General features: G+C 47.7%; 2 protein-coding genes across 5 annotated transcripts in view; one reads left to right on the top strand and one right to left on the bottom strand.

The window, feature by feature from the left end:
• Positions 1–3,456: 3,456 nt before the first annotated feature.
• Positions 3,457–19,857, bottom strand: DUSP3 (dual specificity phosphatase 3). The gene is made up of 3 exons (XM_081166957.1): positions 19,377–19,857; positions 8,075–8,301; positions 3,457–3,915 (listed from the first exon to the last, which is right to left on the bottom strand). The coding sequence occupies exons 1-3, from the start codon at positions 19,496–19,498 to the stop codon at positions 3,707–3,709; spliced, it is 558 nt and encodes a 185-aa protein (XP_081023083.1). The 5' UTR covers positions 19,499–19,857; the 3' UTR covers positions 3,457–3,706.
• LOC308571173 (uncharacterized protein) overlaps positions 19,002–20,537 on the top strand; it is a 52,771-nt gene continuing 51,235 nt past the window's right edge. For all 4 annotated transcript variants that reach the window (XM_081166668.1, XM_081166669.1, XM_081166667.1 and 1 more), the window contains exons 1-2: positions 19,002–19,041; positions 19,853–20,054. In XM_081166668.1, the coding sequence (XP_081022794.1) occupies positions 19,017–19,041; positions 19,853–20,054 (227 nt within the window). In that variant the 5' untranslated portion in view covers positions 19,002–19,016. The remainder of the gene's footprint in view (positions 19,042–19,852; positions 20,055–20,537) is intronic.

The following is a 20,537-nucleotide window of genomic DNA, read 5'->3' as shown; positions in this document are numbered from 1 at the left end:
GGGCCCTAAGGCAGCCTTTCTCGAGCTTGGGCCCCCAGATGTTGTTGGACTACAACTCCCATCATCGCTAGCTAACAGGACCAGTGGTCAGGGATGATGGGAGTTGTAGTCCAACAACATCTGGGGGCCCAAGCTCGAGAAAGGCTGCCATAAGGGGAAGAACAGGTACTACGAATATTTATGAGTGCAAAGGATGCTCTGGGGAAGCCACACAGGAGAAAAGGGAGTTTTGTTAGATTGAGCTTCTTGGAAGAAATAAAGAATAGCAAAGCAAGCACTCCCATCTTTTTTTAACCGTTACAATATCCCTGCGAGGTAGGCCAGACTGAGCAACAGCGACTTTGCTTCAGTGGGGGTGGTGAACTGCGGTTTGCGCCTGGGTGTCTCTGGCCCAAATTTCCAGGGCTCTGAACTTCGGGGGGTAAACACGAGGCCACATTGGCTCGACAGAAGCTAAGGGATGCCTGCAAAATGAAGCAATCCCTGCAGTTCAAATCACCCCCAGCCAGCATGGTCAGTGGTCAGGGATGATGGGAATTATAGTACAATAATAGGACTCCCAGCCCCGGTCTTGGAGCTGATAGCAGCCTGTAACCCACACAAGGCAAAGACTGGCGAGATCAAGGATTTGAAGTCATGCTTCGCATTCCCAAATAGACTTGCTGTCCTGTTTGCTGGCCTAACCTACCGGCCCCTGGAAAGACTTAGGTCTGGACCTCCTACAATGCTGGGCCCTAAAGAGAGATCTCTTTTTCTTAGCCTCTGCTGCCCCTTGCCCTGCTTCCTACTCTTTAAGGTGGTCTTCAGATGACAACAGGGGAGTCAGGCTATGGTCATTTCATTGCAAAGCTATCTGAGTCTCATTTCCCCCCCAAAAAAACCCCCCAAATATGCAGCAGCTATCCTTCCAAAAATCCGCACCTCTCTGGTTTTCTGCAGTGCTGTTTTCTGGCTGAAAAATGCATACGGGAATATATGCACTGCAGGTTAAAATAACACCCAAACAAACGTATATTATATTAGTGTTGGGGTGGGGCGGGAAAATGCACACCAAAATACTGGTGAATTTTGGCGAGGGCTTTCGGTGTGATGAATTGAGGATTGGGAAAATGAGAAACTGAAATGCACGAATTCATCCACCCTTGATACAGCGAGAGGTCAAAGCCTTTGACCTCCCTCTACCCTGCTCCGAGACCCAAACGGAAGAGAAATGAACTGGGGAAAGCGATCCCAATAGAGCTGGTTAGGAACACTGGAAGCCATCTTAAAAATGGTCAAACCTCTGGCCCACCCAGCTCAGTCCTGGCTGGCAGCAGCTCTTTCTAAAGGGGAGGTCCTTTTCAGCTCTACCTGGAGACACCGGGGACTGATATGGGGGCCTTTTTAGACACAGGTCACGTGCTCTGCTGTTGAAGGGGCTCCAACCCCGTTCCCAACACCCCAAACACAGTTGCTGTCTGCCTTTCTGCATTCTACACAATGTCTCCGACCTAGTGGTGATCTGGGGTATTGCAGTTGTAGGATAGCTACAAAAGGAAGCACCCTCTGTTTCTAAGGCAGAGGAGAAGAAAAAGAGCTCAGAAAAACCCATCCAGCGAAATATCAGCTCAGCTCTACCACATGGAGCAAACACCATGTATTTCCCGTGTGTAAGAAGACTGTTTTTCCAAACCCAAAATTAATAAATCAATATTTTTGGGTTGCCAAAGCTCTTGAGCTTTTGTGGGGCAAACGCCCTCCAAGTTGTTGATCTCCATACTGAAAACTGTGCACAAGACAGACCCCCGTGTAAAAGAAGGCCCCGCCCCCCATTTTTTACTCAAAAAAGTTAAGGAAAGAAAACATTGTCTTCTACATGGGAAAATACGGTGCGTAGCCAAAATCAAACAGAAACAAGGAAAATTCCTACACTCAAAACAAGGTTGTGCGTACTTGAGGCCAAGGGAGAGAGCACATCTTTACAGATCAGCTTATTTGAGCTCATTCGTTTCACTTCCACAATGGAGGATTTCAAAATTGCCATCACTGGAGGAGGCCAGGCAAAAAAAAAAGCCGATTGCCAATATCCCCGATTGCAGGGGTGACCCTCTGGATGTTATTGGGACTACAATTCCCATCATCCCTTCTCACTGGCCCTGCTGGATCACATGGTTCCCCATCACTGCCTTATCAGACCAGCAGACGCCATCTTTTGAATATAGCTAAGCACTGACACACACACCCCTTCACGCCAAACACATTTAGGCAGAGGCCACAACCTGGTGACTTTGTCCTACGACTCCCCGAGACGTCAGCGGCCGCATGCGGCTGGTGTGCCACCCAACACATTCCTGGGCACAGGATCCCAAACCGCTACCGCATTGGCTTTTAAATAATAATCATAGTGAATCTGCTTTGGACGCACAAAAAATGTGAGTACAGCTCTTATCAACGACCTATATACAAAAGGCTACTTGCCTCGATAGCGTGTTCTCAAATGGCTTTTCTTCATTGCTTGTGTGCATATTTTATATATATTATATCAGTGTATTATGTATATATATATAAATATATATATATATATATACACACACACACACACACACACACACACTATATATATATCCAGATACTCATATGAAACACAGCGAATATACAAAAAGATTACATGGTTAGCGGAGAGTGTGTTTCTATCTATTTACAGTAATGCGACTTCCCCATCTCGTAATGCTCCGAGAGGTCAGACCAAGCGTGAGCGGGGGAGATATGGGGCAGCCGGTGCTTCTCTAAAAGAAAAAGGTGGGGAAAGAGTGTGTGTGTGTGTGTGTGTGTGTGTGTGCGTGTGTGTGGAGGCAACCGGCTCTGCGCTCCTGCCTGCTTCCCATCTGCTCCGGGTTTGCTCCCGTTAGGAGCCTATTTCTCTGCTTCCTGCAGCCTCATCTGGATGAGAAAAAAAAAACCCAAGAGTGAGGGTGCATAGAATCACAGCTAAGCAGTGGAACATGGGTAGAAGCCGAGTGGAGGTGAAATGGCAAGCTGGGCTCAACCAGGTGGGACTCCTGGCTCCGAAAAACCTTGCAAGGTCAAAGCGTTCGAGCCAGGAGCCCAAGACCTAACCAGCTTGTTTGCCCGAGGTCGGCAGCCCAGGTGAACCCTGCACAGAGACCATATGGACTAGGAACCTGACTCTGTTAAGTTACCACCCTTTGGCACATGCTGTTAGCAAGGGATGAAAGTGGTAGGTTTGGGCCAGGGGGTGGGATAGCCCTTGGCCCCTTGACATGTAAATGAAAAAAGGCCTTCCAGATGTAACCCCCAGAGGAGGAGGGAGGGCGGGCACTGGGTCTGCAAGGTGGCACAGCACAAGAGAGGGCGGCAAGCGAGGACCAACTGCGCTGGCAGTGATCTGACAACGTGAACACTCGACTTTATCAAAGGCCTTCACAGCTGTGGTGCAAAAAGGGACTCCGAACAAAATCACACACACAAAAATCACACGCGTTATATTGGGCAGATTCCAAACTAAAAAAAGAAAAGACACAAGAGACAAGCCGGCGCCTGGGCGCTGGGCATTTCAATATTGCAGCAGCGCCCTCTGGCACCACCCAGAGCAGCAGGAGAAACCAGAAGGGGACCCCTGCCTCCCTCGCGCGGCCTGGCAGTTGGAGCTGGCAACCGAAAGCAACGAACGGGAGTTCTGGCAAGAGAGGGCAAGCGGTGGCGGCTGTTACGGCTTCTTCAGCTTGCCTTCCTTCACCAATCGGTCGTTGAGCTGGCACAGCTGCCGGAGGAAGCCATCGTTGGGGCCGATCTCCCGCTTCTGCCGGACAGTGCTGACGGCACTCTTGACATCCATGTTCTGCCGCAGCATGAGGTAAGCGATGACCAGTGTCGGCGAGCGGCTGTAGCCTTCGCGGCAGTGGACAAACACCCGGCCTAAGAGGGGAAGAAGAAGAGTTTGGATTTGATATCCCGCTTTATCACTACCCGAAGGAGTCTCAAAGCGGCTAACATTCTCCATTCCCTTCCTCCCCCACAAAAAACACTCTGTGAGGTGAGTGGGGATGAGAGACTTCAGAGAAGTGTGACTGGCCCAAGGTCACCCAGCAGCTGAATGTAGAGGAGCGGAGACGCGAACCCAGTTCACCAGATTACAAATCTGCAGTGGTACCTCAGGTTAAGTACTTAATTCGTTCTGGAGGTCCGTTCTTAACCTGAAACTGTTCTTAACCTGAAGCACCACTTTAGCTAATGGGGCCTCCTGCTGCTGCCGTGCCGCCGGAGCCCGATTTCTGTTCTTATCCTGAAGCAAAGTTCTTAACCTGAAGCACTATTTCTGGGTTAGAGGAGTCTGTAACCTGAAGCGTCTGTAACCTGAAGTGTATGTAACCTGAGGTACCACTGTATTGCTCTTAACCACTACATCACACTGGCGGGGAAGAAGAGAAAAGCCGGTGTAGTCGCGATATGTGACAACTGGGGGCTCATGGAAGCTATATGCAAGTTTGTGTGTGTGTGTGTGTGTGTGTGTGTGTGTGTGTGAGAGAGAGAGAGAGAGAGAGAGAGAGAGAGAGAGAGAGAGAGAGAGTATGTGTAAAATGGAGTCCTTATGCTAAGGGGGAACACACAGAATCACAGAGTTTGAAGGGGCCACGAGAATCATCTAGTCCCAGCTGCTGCAATGCAGGAATCTTTTGACCCAATGTGGGGCTCAAACCCATGTCCCTAAGATTAGCAGGCTGCAAAAGAAAATGGGGTCAGGAGAGACAGAAGAGAGATTCTGAAGGGAGAAGGTGACAATCTGCCACCCACCATTTTGATGGGGTATCAGAGGAAGCTGTCTTACTCCAAGTCCTACCATTGGTCCATAGAGTGCAGTATTGTCTATCTCCATTGGCTGCTGTGGGCAGGTTGGACACAGAGGAACCACCTGAGAAACCCCCAAGGGAAGAAGGCTAGGAGCCCGGGGTGTGGTGGTGGGATGACCATGAGTGGTCAGAGGGAGCAGGCTGGGAGGAGGAGGTGTCAGAAGCTGGAGAGGAAACAGGGCTTAGTGAGAAGGGAGAGTTTGTGGCAGAGAGAAGTCCAGAAGCAGAAGGAGAGTGGGATGAGGGAGGCCAAGAGGCAGAGATGAGTCAGGCTGGTGAAGAGTCATGGGGGTCTCAATCCCTCACTTTTCATTAATTCAGACAGGATTTAGGACGTCTTAAACAGGGACATTCATAAATGATGTGTAACCTCCAGGACAGGAATAAAGGTGAAGGGACCCCTGACCATTAGGTCCAGTCGTGGCCGACTCTGGGGTTGCGGCGCTCATCTCACTTTATTGGCTGAGGGAGCCGGTGTACAGCTTCCGGGTCATGTGGCCAGCATAACTAAGCCGCTTCTGGCGAACCAGAGCAGCGCACGGAAGCGCCGTTTACCTTCCCGCCAGAGCGGTACCTATTTATCTACTTGCACTTTGACGTGCTTTCAAACTGCTAGGTTGGCAGGAGCAGGGACCGAACAATGGGAGCTCACCCCGTTGCGGGGATTCGAACCGCCGACCTTCTGATCGGCAAGTCCTAGGCTCTGTGGTTTAACCCACAGCGCCACCCGCGTCCCTTTCAGGACAGGAATACATCCCTATAAAACCTGATGATGAACTGAGACTGGGATAGGTTTTCCTCATTACAAGAAGGTGTTTGGACTGTTTGGCTTTGGGGAAAGAAAGAAAAAAAAAGCAGCCACGCTTGGCCAGGTTCGTGCATTTACATATTAACTTTTCTATTTATACTTTTTCTTTTCTTTTTTGCAAGCTGCTCTGGGTTCTCGCTGCGGATGAGCAGAATAGCAACGCTTAAATAGCAAGAACAAATGACAAGAATTCCAACACTCCAGGGAACTCTCACTCGCCCACAGAGTCCAACTGGCTTTCTTTGTTCGGGAAACAAAATCTCCTTCGAGGTGCGGGAAAAGGACAAACTGTCCAGGCTGTCGCTATTTTTGGGTGGGATCCAGTTACAAAATTGCCCGAAGAGGAGGGCTTGAGAAGCTTTGCCTCCGGGGGAACGAGAGCAAACCACATGTGGGCCGCACAGGAACACGTTAAGCCACAAAAAGGGGGTTGGACTAGATGACCGTCAGGTTCCCTTCCAACTCTACAATTATGAGATTCTATGAGTCTTGTGTCTCCTTGAAGACTACGATGGCATAAATCTTTCCTGGAAACTAGCTCACAAAAGCTTATGCCACAAGCCAGCCCCCCCCCCCCAATTCTGGTTCCCTCCAGATTCTCACATTGTTTCAGAAGGCAAAAATGTTGTTAGATTCGCTTTACAATGTGAACACAATCAAATTTCTAACCCAGGGGCCAGCAAACGTTTTCAGCAGGGGGCCGGTCCAGTCCTTCAGACCTTGCGGGGGGCGGGACTATATTTTGGGGGGGAAATGAACGAATTCCTATGCCCCACAAATAACCCAGTGATGCATTTTAAATAAAAGGACACATTCTGATCATGTAAAAATACCAGGCAGGTCCCACAAATAATCCAGAGATGCATTTAAAATAAAAGGGCATATTCTACTCATGTAAAAACATGCTGATTCCCGGACCATCCGTAGGCCGGATTTAGAAGGCGATTTGGCCGGATTCGGCCCCCAGGCCTTAGTTTGCCTACCCGTTCTAACCCAAAGCTAACAGGGAGAAAGGAATGCTGAAGGTTAGCAGATGCCAGTGCCAGTTTGGAAGAACTCTGTATGTAGAGGAGGTCCCACTGAGCTGCCCGGGGACTTGAAAACAGCTGCGCCGCGGATTCAAAATATGAATGAATCAGCAACTGCAGATTTAAACAGGCTGTCAAACCGCAAGCAGTTGAAAGCCAAGACCCGACTCTGCACTTCGTAAGAACCTAAGAGGGCCTTCACAGTAGTGGAGCCCGCCCTGTGGAACACCCTCCCATCAGATGTCAAATAAATAAACAACTATCTGACTTATAGTAGACATCTAAAGGCAACTCCATTTAGGGAAGATTTTAATGTTTGGTGTTTTAAATATTCTGTTGGGACCTGGCTAGAGTGGCTGGAGAAACCTAGCCAGATGGGCAGGATATAAATAATAAATTATTAATTGATGATGATGACCAAGCAGCCAATGGCCCATTGAGTCCAGCGTACTGGTATAAGCCAGATACTTATATGGGAAGCCGTGAAGCAGGATTTGAGCAGTAGAGTTGTCTCCCCTCCTGTGGTTTCCAGCGATTGTCATTCAGAAGAAGCATTGCTGCTCCCGCCTGCACAACCCAGCTCAAATATATAAAAGCACAGAATCCACCATCAATCTGAAAGCGATCCTCAGCCAGCAGACAAAAGCTGTACTCTCGGTGAGAATAATGGGGTATACTTTACATGTTTCTCCTGCTAATCCTCCCACGCTACTGCTGATTCCCTTCAATTCATGTCCCTTAAATTCCGCACGCACACACACACACATACCGTATTTTGTGCTCTATAAGACTCACTTTTTCCCTCCTAAAAAGTAAGAGGGAATGTGTGTGCGTCTTATGGAGCGAATGGAGGCTGCGCAGCTATCCCAGAAGCCAGAACAGCAAGAGGGATCTCTGCTTTCACTGCGCAGCGATCCCTCTTGCTGTTCTGGCTTCTGAGATTCAGAATATGTTTTTTCTTGTTTTCCTCCTCCAAAAACTAGGTGCGTCTTATGGTCTGGTGTGCCTTATAGAGCGAAAAATACGGTACATCCTGGAGATGAGAATGATCACAAAAATCCAAATTGACAAGGGACTAAGAGGCCACTGATCCGGACCAGCCATTCGCAAACTGGTGTCCTCCTGTTTTTAGACTTACAACTCCCTGATGCAGCAAGCAGGACACCGGATTGGTTCAGACTCTCCAGCCTGCCCTCCTTTGTGCTCAAGGCTACCATGCAACGCAAAGAGCAACCAAACGCATCTGTAAGCAGGGGACAGGGAAATAGCAAGGGAGGGCCATGGTGTAGCTTGGCCCGCAGAACGCAACAGAATGCAGTTCAGCAGGACAAGCAGTCCATTCCCATAGCGGAGGAACAGGTTCTTGCAGCTGCGACAGGTGACACTCTCACCATCTTTCTGTGCCAACGCCTTCTCGATGAAATCGGCGGCTTCCTCAAAGTAGCGGCTGAGGTTGAACTCCTGCGTGTCGTTGGCCTTGATGCCGTGATAAGTGATGCCTGTGCCTTCGTAGAACTCGGCATTGGTGTTCACGTGCATGAAAGACTTGCCTTCCGCCGCGTTCAGGATGTGGGTGATGCCCAGGCGTTGCAGGCGCATAACATTCTTGGCTATGAACCTGTAATGGGAAGATTGAGTCATGTCATGTGTGTGTGTGTGTGATTATTATTACACTTTCTGTTTTACATTTTAGAACATTCACTTAAAGAACCTTAAAATATCAATGACTTCCCTTCCTCTCTTTCCACAGTTCATTTTGCACAACATAAATACCTGCGTATTTTATACAAGCTAACCATTCGGTATTCCATTATTACATCCATCAAAACTTATTGACACTGTTGAATTTATCTTAATGCTGCCAGTGTTTTCAAACAAACAAAATTGTCCTTCATGTATTCAAATAAACATTTCCCAATCTTCTGTAAACGTATGCTCTTCTTGTGCTTTTATCTATATATGTTAGGTCCGCAAGCTGCACATGTTCCATCAGTTTAAGTTGCCAATATTCTTTAGTCGGGACTTCGCTCGTTTTTCATTTTGGGGCTAACGAAACATGAGCCGCAGTAGTGGCATACATAAATAACCTTTTCTGACACCTGGGAATTTCCATCTGAGTTACCCCCAACAAAGAGGACTCTGGGGTTTTTGGGGGTTTGTTTTTTTTTAAAAAAGTATTTTTGTAAAATATGCAGGGATTTATTATATGTAAAGGGATACGGGTGGCGCTGTGCGTTAAACCACAGAGCCTAGGACTTGCCGATCAGAATGTCGGCGGTTCGAATCCCTGCGACGGGGTGAGCTCCCGTTGCTCGGTCCCTGCTCCTGCCAACCTATCAGTTCGAAAGCACGTCAAAGTGCAAGTAGATAAATAGGTACTGCTCCGGCGGGAAGGTAAATGGCATTTCCGTGCACTGCTCTGGTTCGCCAGAAGCGGCTTAGTCATGCTGGTCACATGACCTGGAAGCTGTACGCCGGCTCCCTCGGCCAATATAGCGAGATGAGCACCGCAACCCCAGAGTCGGCCACGACTGGACCTAATGGTCAGGGGTCCCTTTACCTTTACCAACCATTTGAACTGAGCCATTGGCCTAAAAGGTCTTGATCCACAAACCCCATAGAGGACAACACACGATTTTTGTGCTGAAAGCAACAGTTTTGGAGAAGGGCGGTCAGGGGTGGGGTGGGGGGAGAAGAGACCTTTCTTGCCCATCCCCAGAGAGGGCCATAAACTCCTGCCTGCTTTAAATCTGGAGCTCATCCTAGCAAGTCTTGTAACATTACTCCAGCCGCCGGATCAACATTACCCTCTGCAGAATATTACACTAGCAGAGAGAGAGACTGCTTGTCACCAGTGAGAGAAATGTCAGAAACCTCTTGGTGTAAAAGACTGGCTTAAGGGACAGAAGATTTGCCAGAGTGTAGAAAATTCAGATCTGTGGCTGAGGAGAATAGGTTCCTCAACCAATACATTGTGAACACACACAAAAAGCCAAGGTAGCCCATGAATTATAGAAATCTATTACACAAACAAAACTTTGAAACAATTTTTTTTTTAAATTGATCAGAGCCCAGTGGCCAATAGATTCATCTTCATATGCAAAGGCCCTGAACAAAGTGGATATAAAAATCAATTAAAATAAAATAACATGTGCAGTTGCATGAAACAAATATTTCCCCAAAGCCAATTATCTGCAGCCAGATGAGTTTCGACTAATCCATCTTCTTTAGTGGCAGATAAAGAATGCCAAACACCAGCAAGAGGAGGAACCCAGAAGGTATAATCATATTTAGGATAGGCCACGATTGCAACGGCAAAAATCCAAAGCATTAGATGTAATAATAATAATAATAATAATAATAATAATAATAATAATAATTTATTATTTGTACCCCGCCCATCTGGCTGGGTTTCCCCAGCCACTCTAAGCGGCTTCCACAGAGACCAAAAATACACTAAAATGTCACACATTAAAAACTTCCCTGAACAGGGCTGCCTTAAGATGTCTTCTGAATGTCAGGTAGTTGTTTATCACTTTGACATCTGATGGGAGGGCGTTCCACAGGGTGGGCGCCACTACCGAGAAGGCCCTCTGCCTGGTTCCCTGTAGCTTTGCTTCTCGCAATGAGGGAACTGCCAGAAGGCCCTCGGCGCTGGACCTCAGCGTATCTGGGCAGAACGATGGGGGTGGAGACACTCCTTCAGGTATACTGGGCCGAGGCCGTTTAGGGCTTTAAAGGTCAGCACCAACACTTTGAATTGTGCTCGGAAACATACTGGGAGCCGATGTAGGTCTTTCAAGACCGTTGTTCTGTGGTCGCGGCGGCCGCCCCCAGTCACCAGTCTAGTTGCCGCATTCTGGATTAGTTGTAGTTTCCGGGTCACCTTCAAAGGTAGCCCCACGTAGAGCGCATTGCAGTAGTCCAAGCGGGAGATAACCAGAGCATGCCCCACTCTGGCAAGACAGTCCGCGGGCAGGTAGGGTCTCAGCCTGCGTAGACCTTGTAGTCTTCAAAAAGAAGCATTGGTCAACCCCCAGAATCCCAAAAGCTTGTTTTCACACAGAATCATATAATTTGGAAGGGAACACGAGGGTCGTGCAGTCCACTCCCCCTGCAATGCAGGGATCTTTCACCCAACATGGGGTTTGAACCCACAACCCTGAGATTAAGAGCCTCAAGCTCTACTGACTGTGCTATCTCCCAGGTGTAAAACACCATTGTGTGGTTTACAGCAGCCCTGAGATGTAGTGTGGTATTAAACCTCTACTGCAGGACTCAGCTACGTTAGTATTTTTTAATGCATTATAACACTGTGACATCAGACGGGGCTGTAGAGTTTGATCCTTCGGCAACATGAATTCCTGTTATGAGCTTTACAACGCCTTTCCCTGAAATGTTTTTTTTTTATGTGTCTAGATCCAGCCGAAGCTGAGAATGAAGTAACACTGCAATGTTGTCCCTTGAGCTTATCTCTCGACATTGTAGGTTGGGCTGAGAGTCTACAGTGGTACCTCGGGTTAAGAACTTAATTCGTTCCGGAGGTCTGTTCTTAACCTGAAACTGTTCTTAACCTGAAGCACCACTTTAGCTAATGGGGCCTCTCGCTGCTGCCACGCCGCCGGAGCATGATTTCTGTTCTCATCCTGAAGCAAAGTTCTCAACCCAAGGTAATATTTCTGGGTTAGCGGAGTCTGTAACCTGAAGCATATGTAACCTGAAGCGTATGTAACCCGAGGTACCAGTGTAACAATTGTAATTTCTGACTTATTTATAGCATTTTTGTTTCCTTTGCGTAGATTCAACCACAGTTTGTACATCATTATTATTTTAGCAAAGGGACGGATGAGGCTCATCAACCTGGGAAGGTAGCCCATCTAGGAGGAGGAAAATTCTGATCCTAAACCTCTGCTGCTTTGTGGGATGTTTTCAGGAACAGAAAAGGCTAAGGTGTAAACCCTACACAAATCTGGAGAAGAAGACGAAGACGAAGACGAAGACGAAGACGAAGACGAAGACGAAGAAGAAGAAGAAGAAGAAGAAGAAGAAGAAGAGGAGGAGGAGGAGTTTGGATTTGATATCTCGCCTGATCACTACCCTAAGGAGTCTCAAAGCGGCTAACATTCTCCTTTCCCTTCCTCCCCCACAACAAACACTCTGTGAGGTGAGTGGGGCTGAGAGACTTCAGAGAAGTGTGACTGGCCCAAGGTCACCCAGCAGCTGCATGTGGAGGAGCGGGGAAGCGAACCCGGTTCACCAGATTACGAGTCTACCGCTCTTAACCACTACACCACACTGGCTCTTTAGAGTCTTTAAGATGGTTGGATGGCGCCTTGTACGCCTCATTCCAGCAACTCCTGCAGGCAAATATATTGCTCTGCTTTCCTTTGGACCACATCAGTGAGGCTGATAGGGGGTTCTTATCATCTGGGCAGGCCAGGAACTCCCTACACACCGACCAGGCTTGTGCCCCAGAGGCACACTCCATGGTCTCTCGAGACAGACGGATGCCAACAATTTTAAGGGGGAGTTCCACAACAGAGGTGGGGAGCCTGAAGTTTTCGGAAGATGCTCCCCACTCCAATCTACAGAGGGGGAAACTGCTGGAGGATGTGGCCCTCTTTACAAACAGGATTTGCAAATGTTCCCCTGAACGAGTTAATAATTTTCAATAGTTCACGACATGGCGTGGGGGGGGGGAGACGAAGAGGAGGGGTTGTGTTGCTCAAGGGATAATGACATCTCAGGTCCACGACATCCTCACCACACCCCACACGTAGCAATAGGTGTGCTATCAACAGCAGGAGAAGGAAACAGCATTCTCCAAGCATGCTGGGAAATTGCAATATCCCTGCAAAAGAAAAGAACTTGCATATTGCAGGAACAAGAATCAGAACCAAAAGAATTCTTATTTGCATCAGCCACTGGCCATAGCAATAAAGGAAAAGAAAATGTACTGAAGATAGAGGTAAAAACTTAACTATACAAAATACATTTGGGAGGTTTACGTCAATAATCAAGTAACAATGCATGAACAAGTGTGTGGCAGCAGTGCATCTACTGCACAAAAACAAAAGGGCCTGAGAAGAAATATACATTTAAAAAAAAAAACCAGAAGCATTTTTACTTGGTATTATAGGTCAGGACATTAATAGGCAAGATGTTAAATTGTTTTTATATGCAACAACTGCGGCAAGAGTATTGTTAGCCCAGAAATGGAAACAAGAAGAAATTCCGACGAAAGAAGAATGGCAGACGAAATTAATGGACTATGCAGAATTGGGCAAAATGACAGGAAGGATTCGAAACCTGCAGGACCAGAGATTCACAGAAGATTGGAAGAAGTATATGAATTATTTGAAGAGCAACTGTAATCAACAAATTACGCTAGTAGGACTACAAGAAGTTTTGTAAGGAGAAATATACGAAGTGTTACAAAGTAGAAAAAGATAGAGATATTGGTTATGAGTTTGAAATGTAATAGGGAAGATAAAAAATGCATACTGAGATATTAGATTGGAAAATTTTCAGACAGGATTGATGGAAGTAAAAAATTTGAATAAGATGTAAAAGTATGTTTAATTACTGTTGAAAATGATATGTTAAAAAAAAACTAATAAAAATTATATTAAAAAAAAAGAGAAGACCCTTTGGGTTGTTCCTTAGGACCATACATAGGAACAAAAGTTTTGAGGCATCCTCAATTACACCTTCATCTAACCTTCAGATTTTAATTAACACTCCTTGCTCCCGTCTTCCCTGGACCGTTTACCTATTTTTTCTTTCCTTTTTCTTTTTGCAGACGCTGCAATTCTGCATCCTGAATTTCTAGTTCAGAGCAGCCTGGCCTTTTACTTCGACTTGTATTAAAATGCACAGAGTTCATTGGTGCCCTGCTTAGTTAGCGCTCCTGTATCAATGACCTTGTCAGCATTTGTACCAATCAATGTCTTCTCCAAACATCTTCTTCAATGACTTAAAAAACAACAACAAACATTTCTTCCGGATTTAAAATATATAAAGATAGAGGAAACTGGATCTGCACTACCAAGAATCGCCAATGTATTTCATCAAATTCTCTCTTCTCTTAACTGAGAGAAAGTGGTCCACCACTGTGCTGAAAGGCCTGGGTTCAAGTTCCCTCCTCTGCCAAATACTCACTGTGTGAGCTTAGGAAAATCAACATGGTCACCTCAAATGTGAATCTAACTCACAGACATCATGCCAAAGAATAGTTAACCATGGTTTGGAGCAATGTTTGACTTGACAAACCACGGTTTTCAACCTACCAGCAAACCACAATCAGAAACCATGGTCTGGAGTGAGTTTGCAAACCACTGCATTGTGTTGTTGTTGTTATCATCATTATTTTTAGTAATAAATTTTCTATACAGTGGTACCTTGGAAGTCGAACGGAATCCATTCCGGAAGTCCGTTCGACTTCCAAAACGTTCAGAAACCAAGGCACGGCTTCCAATTGGCTGCAGGAAGCTCCTGCAGCCAATCGGAAGCCGCAGAAGTTGCGTTGGATGTTCAGGTTCCAAAGAACGTTCAGAAACCGGAACAATCACTTCCGGTTTTCAATCGTTCGGGAGCCGAAACACACACATACCAAGACGTACGAGTTCTGAGGTATGACTGTACTGCCCTTCATCTAAGGATCGCATAGCAGTTTACAATATAAAAACCCAAAACCCAAAAATGCATAACAAACAAAACCACCTCCCTCCAGTTTAAAATGCCATAGATTGCTTAATTAGCCAAAGGCCTGGAAAATGAGGAACAAAGATGCCAATCGTGTTTTGCATGTTGTCAGACTCAACAAACCAAAGGGCCGTTGATCTGCCTCGAGGCTGATGCAACAAGAAACTGGAATACTGATCAAGATGATCACGGAAAACAGGCAAGTAGTCTAAAAATGGTTTGCCTGTACATTTCCATGCTCAAACCAGGGTTTGGGTTATTACGGTAACTACAGTTAGCGGCATGCAAACCACGGTTAGGCATGGTGTCGGGTTATTGTTAGAAAGACACAAAACATTTTGAAGTGCTTTGGAAATTAAAAGAGCAATGTAAAATCATGAGTGGCAACTATGTCTTGAGGGTACCAGGATTTAAGAGCACGTGAACGTAAAAGCATCTGCCTACCCACGGCTTCCAACACTGCGCACATAAGACCAGACCTTGTGCAGCCATTATGACCTCTGGGTCTTTGCTGGGGTGGGGAGCCTGTGACCCCAAAATATTGTTTGACTCCAGCTGGACCCCATCTGGAGGGCCTCTCACCCTATGTGCTCACAGACAGGGATTAATATCCCCATTCGCATAAAGGTACACAGCGCCAGCAGAGGAAGACTTTCCTTCTTTTCCAGCCACAACCGCCAACGCCTCAAGGTAATTACAGGAGCTTAAGGGATAATCAATCCCTATTCAAGTAGAAGCTTGGCAAGTAGAAGCCTGAAGGGGGCAAGCTGGTGCCAAGGGCAATTTCCCAAATCGGGCACCTAGTGACGTTAATCATTCCCCCTTGGACACTGCATGGGCTGGCGCTGCCAGAGTTAAGTGGACGAAAGCCCATTGACATCGATGGGCTTAGAAATGCTGACTCTGCAAAGGAGAGGTATGCTGTCTCACAATAGGGACAGGTCTTCCTTCTGGTCAGTTACAGTTATGCTTCCTACAGCTGGCATAAATGGCAATGGCCGGAGTGTTAGAAACTCATATATAAGCTTGCAAAAACGGAACTCCACAGCGTCACCTGGTGTCACAGAGTTATAATGCCTATATACGACGCATATAAAGTGCTTTTTCTTTGCTGATGTAAGCTGAGTCCGATGTCTGAAATAACGATGGAGCTGTGTAGAGGCATTGGCTGGCTTCACAGTTTTTCCCGCATTGTGATTTTTACATAGCACACACCCACACCCACCATGATTCACGATATATTGCCAGGTCAAAAATTATGAAACCCGTATCGCAATATGGACTTCAAACCGGTTTTGCACAATATATTGATATATCTCCCAACCCAAAACGTATAAATCCATATGTACAAATCCTGTCTTCATATAAATATTGCCTGACATTTCTGGATGACAAATCTAGGGCTAGGTTAGAGTTGATCTGTGGCTAAACCTGCGGCCTACGAGCTTCAGCAGCTCAGTCCAAAAGGTCTGCTTAATGTTTGGTGGTTCTTTATTTGAAATTCCTGCACTGCAGGGAGTTGGGTGACCCTCAGGGTCCCTTCCAACGCCACAAATCTACGATTCTACGACGTTTGCCTCTGGTTGAACTGGTTGAACTGGAATAGGGCTACACATGGCCTTTTCACAAAGGTGATCCAGGCGCCATTCACAGGGCACCCCAGCAAGTACTATAAATGGAGGGCTAAACTGAGGCCTACGCCTGCAGTGGAACGAGGCGGGAAAGCTCTGAGGTGATGGAATGAGCAGGGGGGCAGCCATTTTGAAATGCAACCCCCTGCAATGTAAAAAGCTCCCTGAGAGCAGAAAGATGGACGAGCAAAGCAAAGTTCTAGTCAGCCTCTTATCTGCTCTGCAGATTTTCTTCTTGTAACAAGTTTTTGTTTGGTTTAAAATAAAATAAAAATGTACGCGAGCATTCATATCCCTTTGCAATCTGAAGAATTAACATTTCATCTTGTCACTTCAGGATTTTTCATCCCGCTGTATGGATAGATTCAGGCCTCAACTCATACCCTCCAACATTTCTCCAATGGAAATAGGGACGTCCAATAATAATAATATCAATAATGATGATGATTTATAGCCCACCCATCTGACTGGGTTGCCCCAGCCACTCTGGGCGGCTTCCAACCTATATAAAAATGAAATTTAAAAAACGAAACATTAAAAAAAACTTCCTTATACAAGGCTGCCTTCTAAAGGTTGTATCCACTTGGCTGGGGGGGGGGGTCACATAACTCCATACCCTCCAACATTTCTCCGATAGAAATAGGGACGTCCTAAGGAAAATCGGGACATTCCAGGATCAAATCAGAAACTGGGGTGGCTTTTGTAAATCTGGGGCTGTCCCTGGAAAATAGGGACACCTGGAAGGTCTGCTAAACTTACAAGGGAAACCATGAGTCGTTTTCAGACTCCGGATTGCAAATATATAAAACCTGCCTTCTTACTACAGTAAGCCAGCTGGCCTAGAAAATGCCACAGTGCTGTTTTGGTATTTACAGGTGACTTTATGGGGAAAGGCCAAAGCTCAGCACTTAGAGCGCACAAATGCAGCAGGTTCCAAAGACCAGCCCAAATTTTAAAAATCCCAAGAAGGAAGAATGAACAGCGAGTGGCTTCTCTTCCTGTAGCCACTGCCAGAGCACTTTCAGAACATCACTGTTTTTGAGCGGGATTCAATCAGATGCCAGCAAATTTGGGCTGTGCAATTATGGTGGATCGGGAGGCCCTTGCACAGCAAACCCGCTTTCCCAAAGGATTGGACCTTTTGCAAATAATGAGAGGGGAAACGTACTTGCTTGACGCAACGCCAGCTAACCTTCCCACAAATAAATCAGAGGTCATTTGGAAGTGGCCCCAGTCAGTGAGAGAGAGAGAGAGAAAATACTGAGCTGGGCAGCCTAATTTTGTGGCTGTGCCTTGCATATAAGCTCATGCGTTTCCAAATACGTAAGGCGGCGACACACCCAAACCTACTTGCTTTCCAGAAAATCCAGGCCGCAAGGAAGGAAGATGGTGCAGGCAGAGGGTGAAAAGGGGGCTTATTTTAGGGCAGAAACGAGAAACCAACTCCCATCAGCCCCAGCCATCATTGCCAATGGTTAGGGATGACGTAAATTGAAGTCCAATTACAGCTGAGTTATTGACTTGACTTGAAAGCTTGGGAGGCAGCATAGCTCAGTTGGTTACAGAATGGTGCTGTTAACACCAAGGTTGCAGGTTCGATTCCTGAATGGGACAGCTGTGTTTTCCTACATTGCAGGGGGTTGAACTAGATGATCCTCAGGGTCCCTCTCAACTCTACGATTCTGTGATAGTTACGTCTTACCAGTTTCTGCAGCCCCAGCAGGCGCTGTGATTCTCCGGCAGTTTGGTTTCACCCCTCGAAAGGCATACTTCATTGTCTCTCGAAACAGACAGATGCCCTAAAGTTTCCTCTCCAGATACGTGCACAGAAAGACTGGGGCCAATTCCTACCCTATTAAAAGTGTTTAATGGGACCTGCAAATCTTTACCATCTTCCAAAGGTTAAGAGCAAAGAGCAGGTTGCAAAGCCCTGACGGAAGCCAAGGTACATGCCAGCCAACAAAGCTTTCTCATACAATTTACAGATACGAGGAAGGCAGAAGTCAGGGTTTTTGAAACATCACTTGTAGAAACATCCCAGTGCTTAGTCCTAAGGAGATGCGGAGGCAGCCGCTAGTGCAACAAACAGAGTTTAACTTCCTGGAACAAGATGTCAAAATGGTTTACCAGCCACCAAGACTATCACTGAAGTTTGGTTACTTGCACTCAACCTGTTCCAAAGATCTCTCCCTCCCTCTTCTCTCACGAAATGGAAGTATACCTGTTTTTATTTGGCAGATTGTGGCCTTGGTTTTACCCGCCAGTTAAAGTACAGGGCTTCCCCCAAAGAATACTGGGAATTATTGTCTCTTAAGGATACTGGGAATTATGGCTCTGTGAGGGAGGAGCTACAGTTACCAGGATTCTTGGCAGGGGTGTTTTAAATGTGTGGTGTGTACACAGCCACAGAATACATTTCTCTCAACATGACATGACCAAATCTCAGGGTTGAACACATTGGCACAACCAGGATTTATGTCAGGGGTTCAGGATTTATGTTGGGGGGGGGGGCAGACGGGCCAGAGCCAAGCTATCTGTGACGTGATGGGTCAGTTAGTTCAGTATTTTTATTTATTTACTTGATGGCAGGGGGGAGCTGCCCCCTTGCATTGAACAGAAGGTCCCATCTTCGATTCCTGGCATTTTGAGTATCTGAAGGATTGCGGGAGATGGAAAAGGCTGAACCTGAAACCCTGGAGAGCTGCTGCTAGTCCGAGTAGACAATATGGGTGCAGATAAGACCAAGTGCATATCAAATCAGCTTCATATATTTGTACGTAGCAAATTTAGCGTCCCAGAGTCTCTCGCCTTTCCTTTGCCCTCCATCGGTTTGACAGGGGCCTGGGTTCCAATCACCTGCAGGCATTTGGACAAGCGGCAATCACTTGCCTTCCGTCCCCCAAACTTTAACATGGGAGCAGCAGCAGCCCTCCAACCCGGAGGGCAATGAACACGTAGCTGCCCCACAGCCCTAAGAGGAGGTTCAACTATACGCACGATGACGGCAACCAAACCTGTCAACTGTAATAAACACCACGCGGGGGGGGGGGTGTGGAGGTCCCTAGCCCTGTCACTGGAATTAGGGACCTTCCCCTCCCCGCGGTGGTAGAAGGACTCATTCTCTGCCCCCCACCCCTTGCATCCCACCCCCACCAGCAACGTCCTCCCCGTTTTCCAGCCCACCCCGCCGTCCTCAACCTGACCCCCCCCCTCGCCCCAGTTTTCATCTGTCGCTCTTTCCCAGGCCTACAGACAGCTTCATGGATTGGGGTAGGGTGTTCTTGCTCCCCCCCCCCCCACCAACCGAGGAGGGGAGAGCGGTGGGGTGGGGGGGTTGAGGTTTGGGGGAGAAACTCACGCGTTGCCCACGTGGATGCGGGGCGCCACCTCGTTGCTGTGCGCGCTGGGGAGGCTGTAGCAGCCGCTGCCGTTGGCCAGCAGGTCGTTGAGCTCTTCCACCGAAATCTGGAACTCTGACATGGCTCGCTCGCCCCGCCGCTATGGGCAGGGCTGCCTCCCCGCTCCTTTCCCCGGGCCCGGCCTGATAGGAGGGGCCGCGATCAGCTGGTGCGCGCCGGGCTACTCCCAGCGCCAGGCCGGGAGGAAGCGGACGAGTTCGTGCGCCCTGGGCGCACCGCCAGCAAAGCGCGGCCGCCCCCAGGACCCGTTTCCACCCGCCACCTCCCTCCCTTAGGCCATCGAGAGCGCGCCCAGTTGCTCCATTCGGGAGTCACCGATTTGCACCGACAATCACACACACGGGCCAAAATAGCTTTCCTCCCGTTTTTGTTTTTTACTCCGGATCCGTTAAATCTTGGTGTTTATGGTTTAAAGCTACAGGTGCCCTCCTGAATTCGAGGTGTGCGGGAGAGGGATGGGTTCTCTCTCTCTCGGCGGGAGCGAAAAACCCCCAACTCTTCCGCCTTGAGACAGCTTCTCATGCTCCGGAGGCGACTTCGGCCTCCTGCTGGCCCGGCTCCGAATCAAAGCTTAGCTATATGACGACCTTCCCCTGCTCCGGATCTCTTTTGTGCGGGTAAGGTGGGGGAAATCCCGCTTTTGAGCCCCTTCTCTGCGCCAACGCGTGGCTGCTAGTCCCAAGAGAACCCTTGCCTTCTCGATTTCTACAGGAGCAATCAATACGAAATTCAGTCTGGGTTTTTAGCCGCCGTGGAAGCCAGCCAATGGATCTCAGTGGTTTAAAATACGTTTAGGATCATAGCCTGAAGATGGAATCCTGTGCACTCATACGTGGGTGCAAATCCTGTAGGAATCAGTGCTATTTCTGCGAAAACTCCATCTGGTGCCTAAAAAAAAATCAGACACAGCACTTCTTAGATCCCCTGTAGAGGAGCCGGGGAACCTGTGGCCTTACCGATGCTGTTGGACTCCAACTCCCATCAGCCTCCGCCAGCAACGTGGCCAATTGTCAGGGGATGATGGGAGTTGCAGTCCCGCAATATCTAGAGGTCCCCGGGTCTGGGCACACTGCGCTATATGTCGCAGGGCAGACAGACTT

Source organism: Podarcis bocagei, assembly GCF_964188305.1.
Source record: "Podarcis bocagei genome assembly, chromosome: 13".
In the NCBI taxonomy this organism is placed as follows: Eukaryota; Metazoa; Chordata; class Lepidosauria; order Squamata; family Lacertidae; genus Podarcis; species Podarcis bocagei.
Note: the sequence above shows the minus strand (reverse complement) of the source record. Positions and strands in the feature narration are given on the sequence as shown.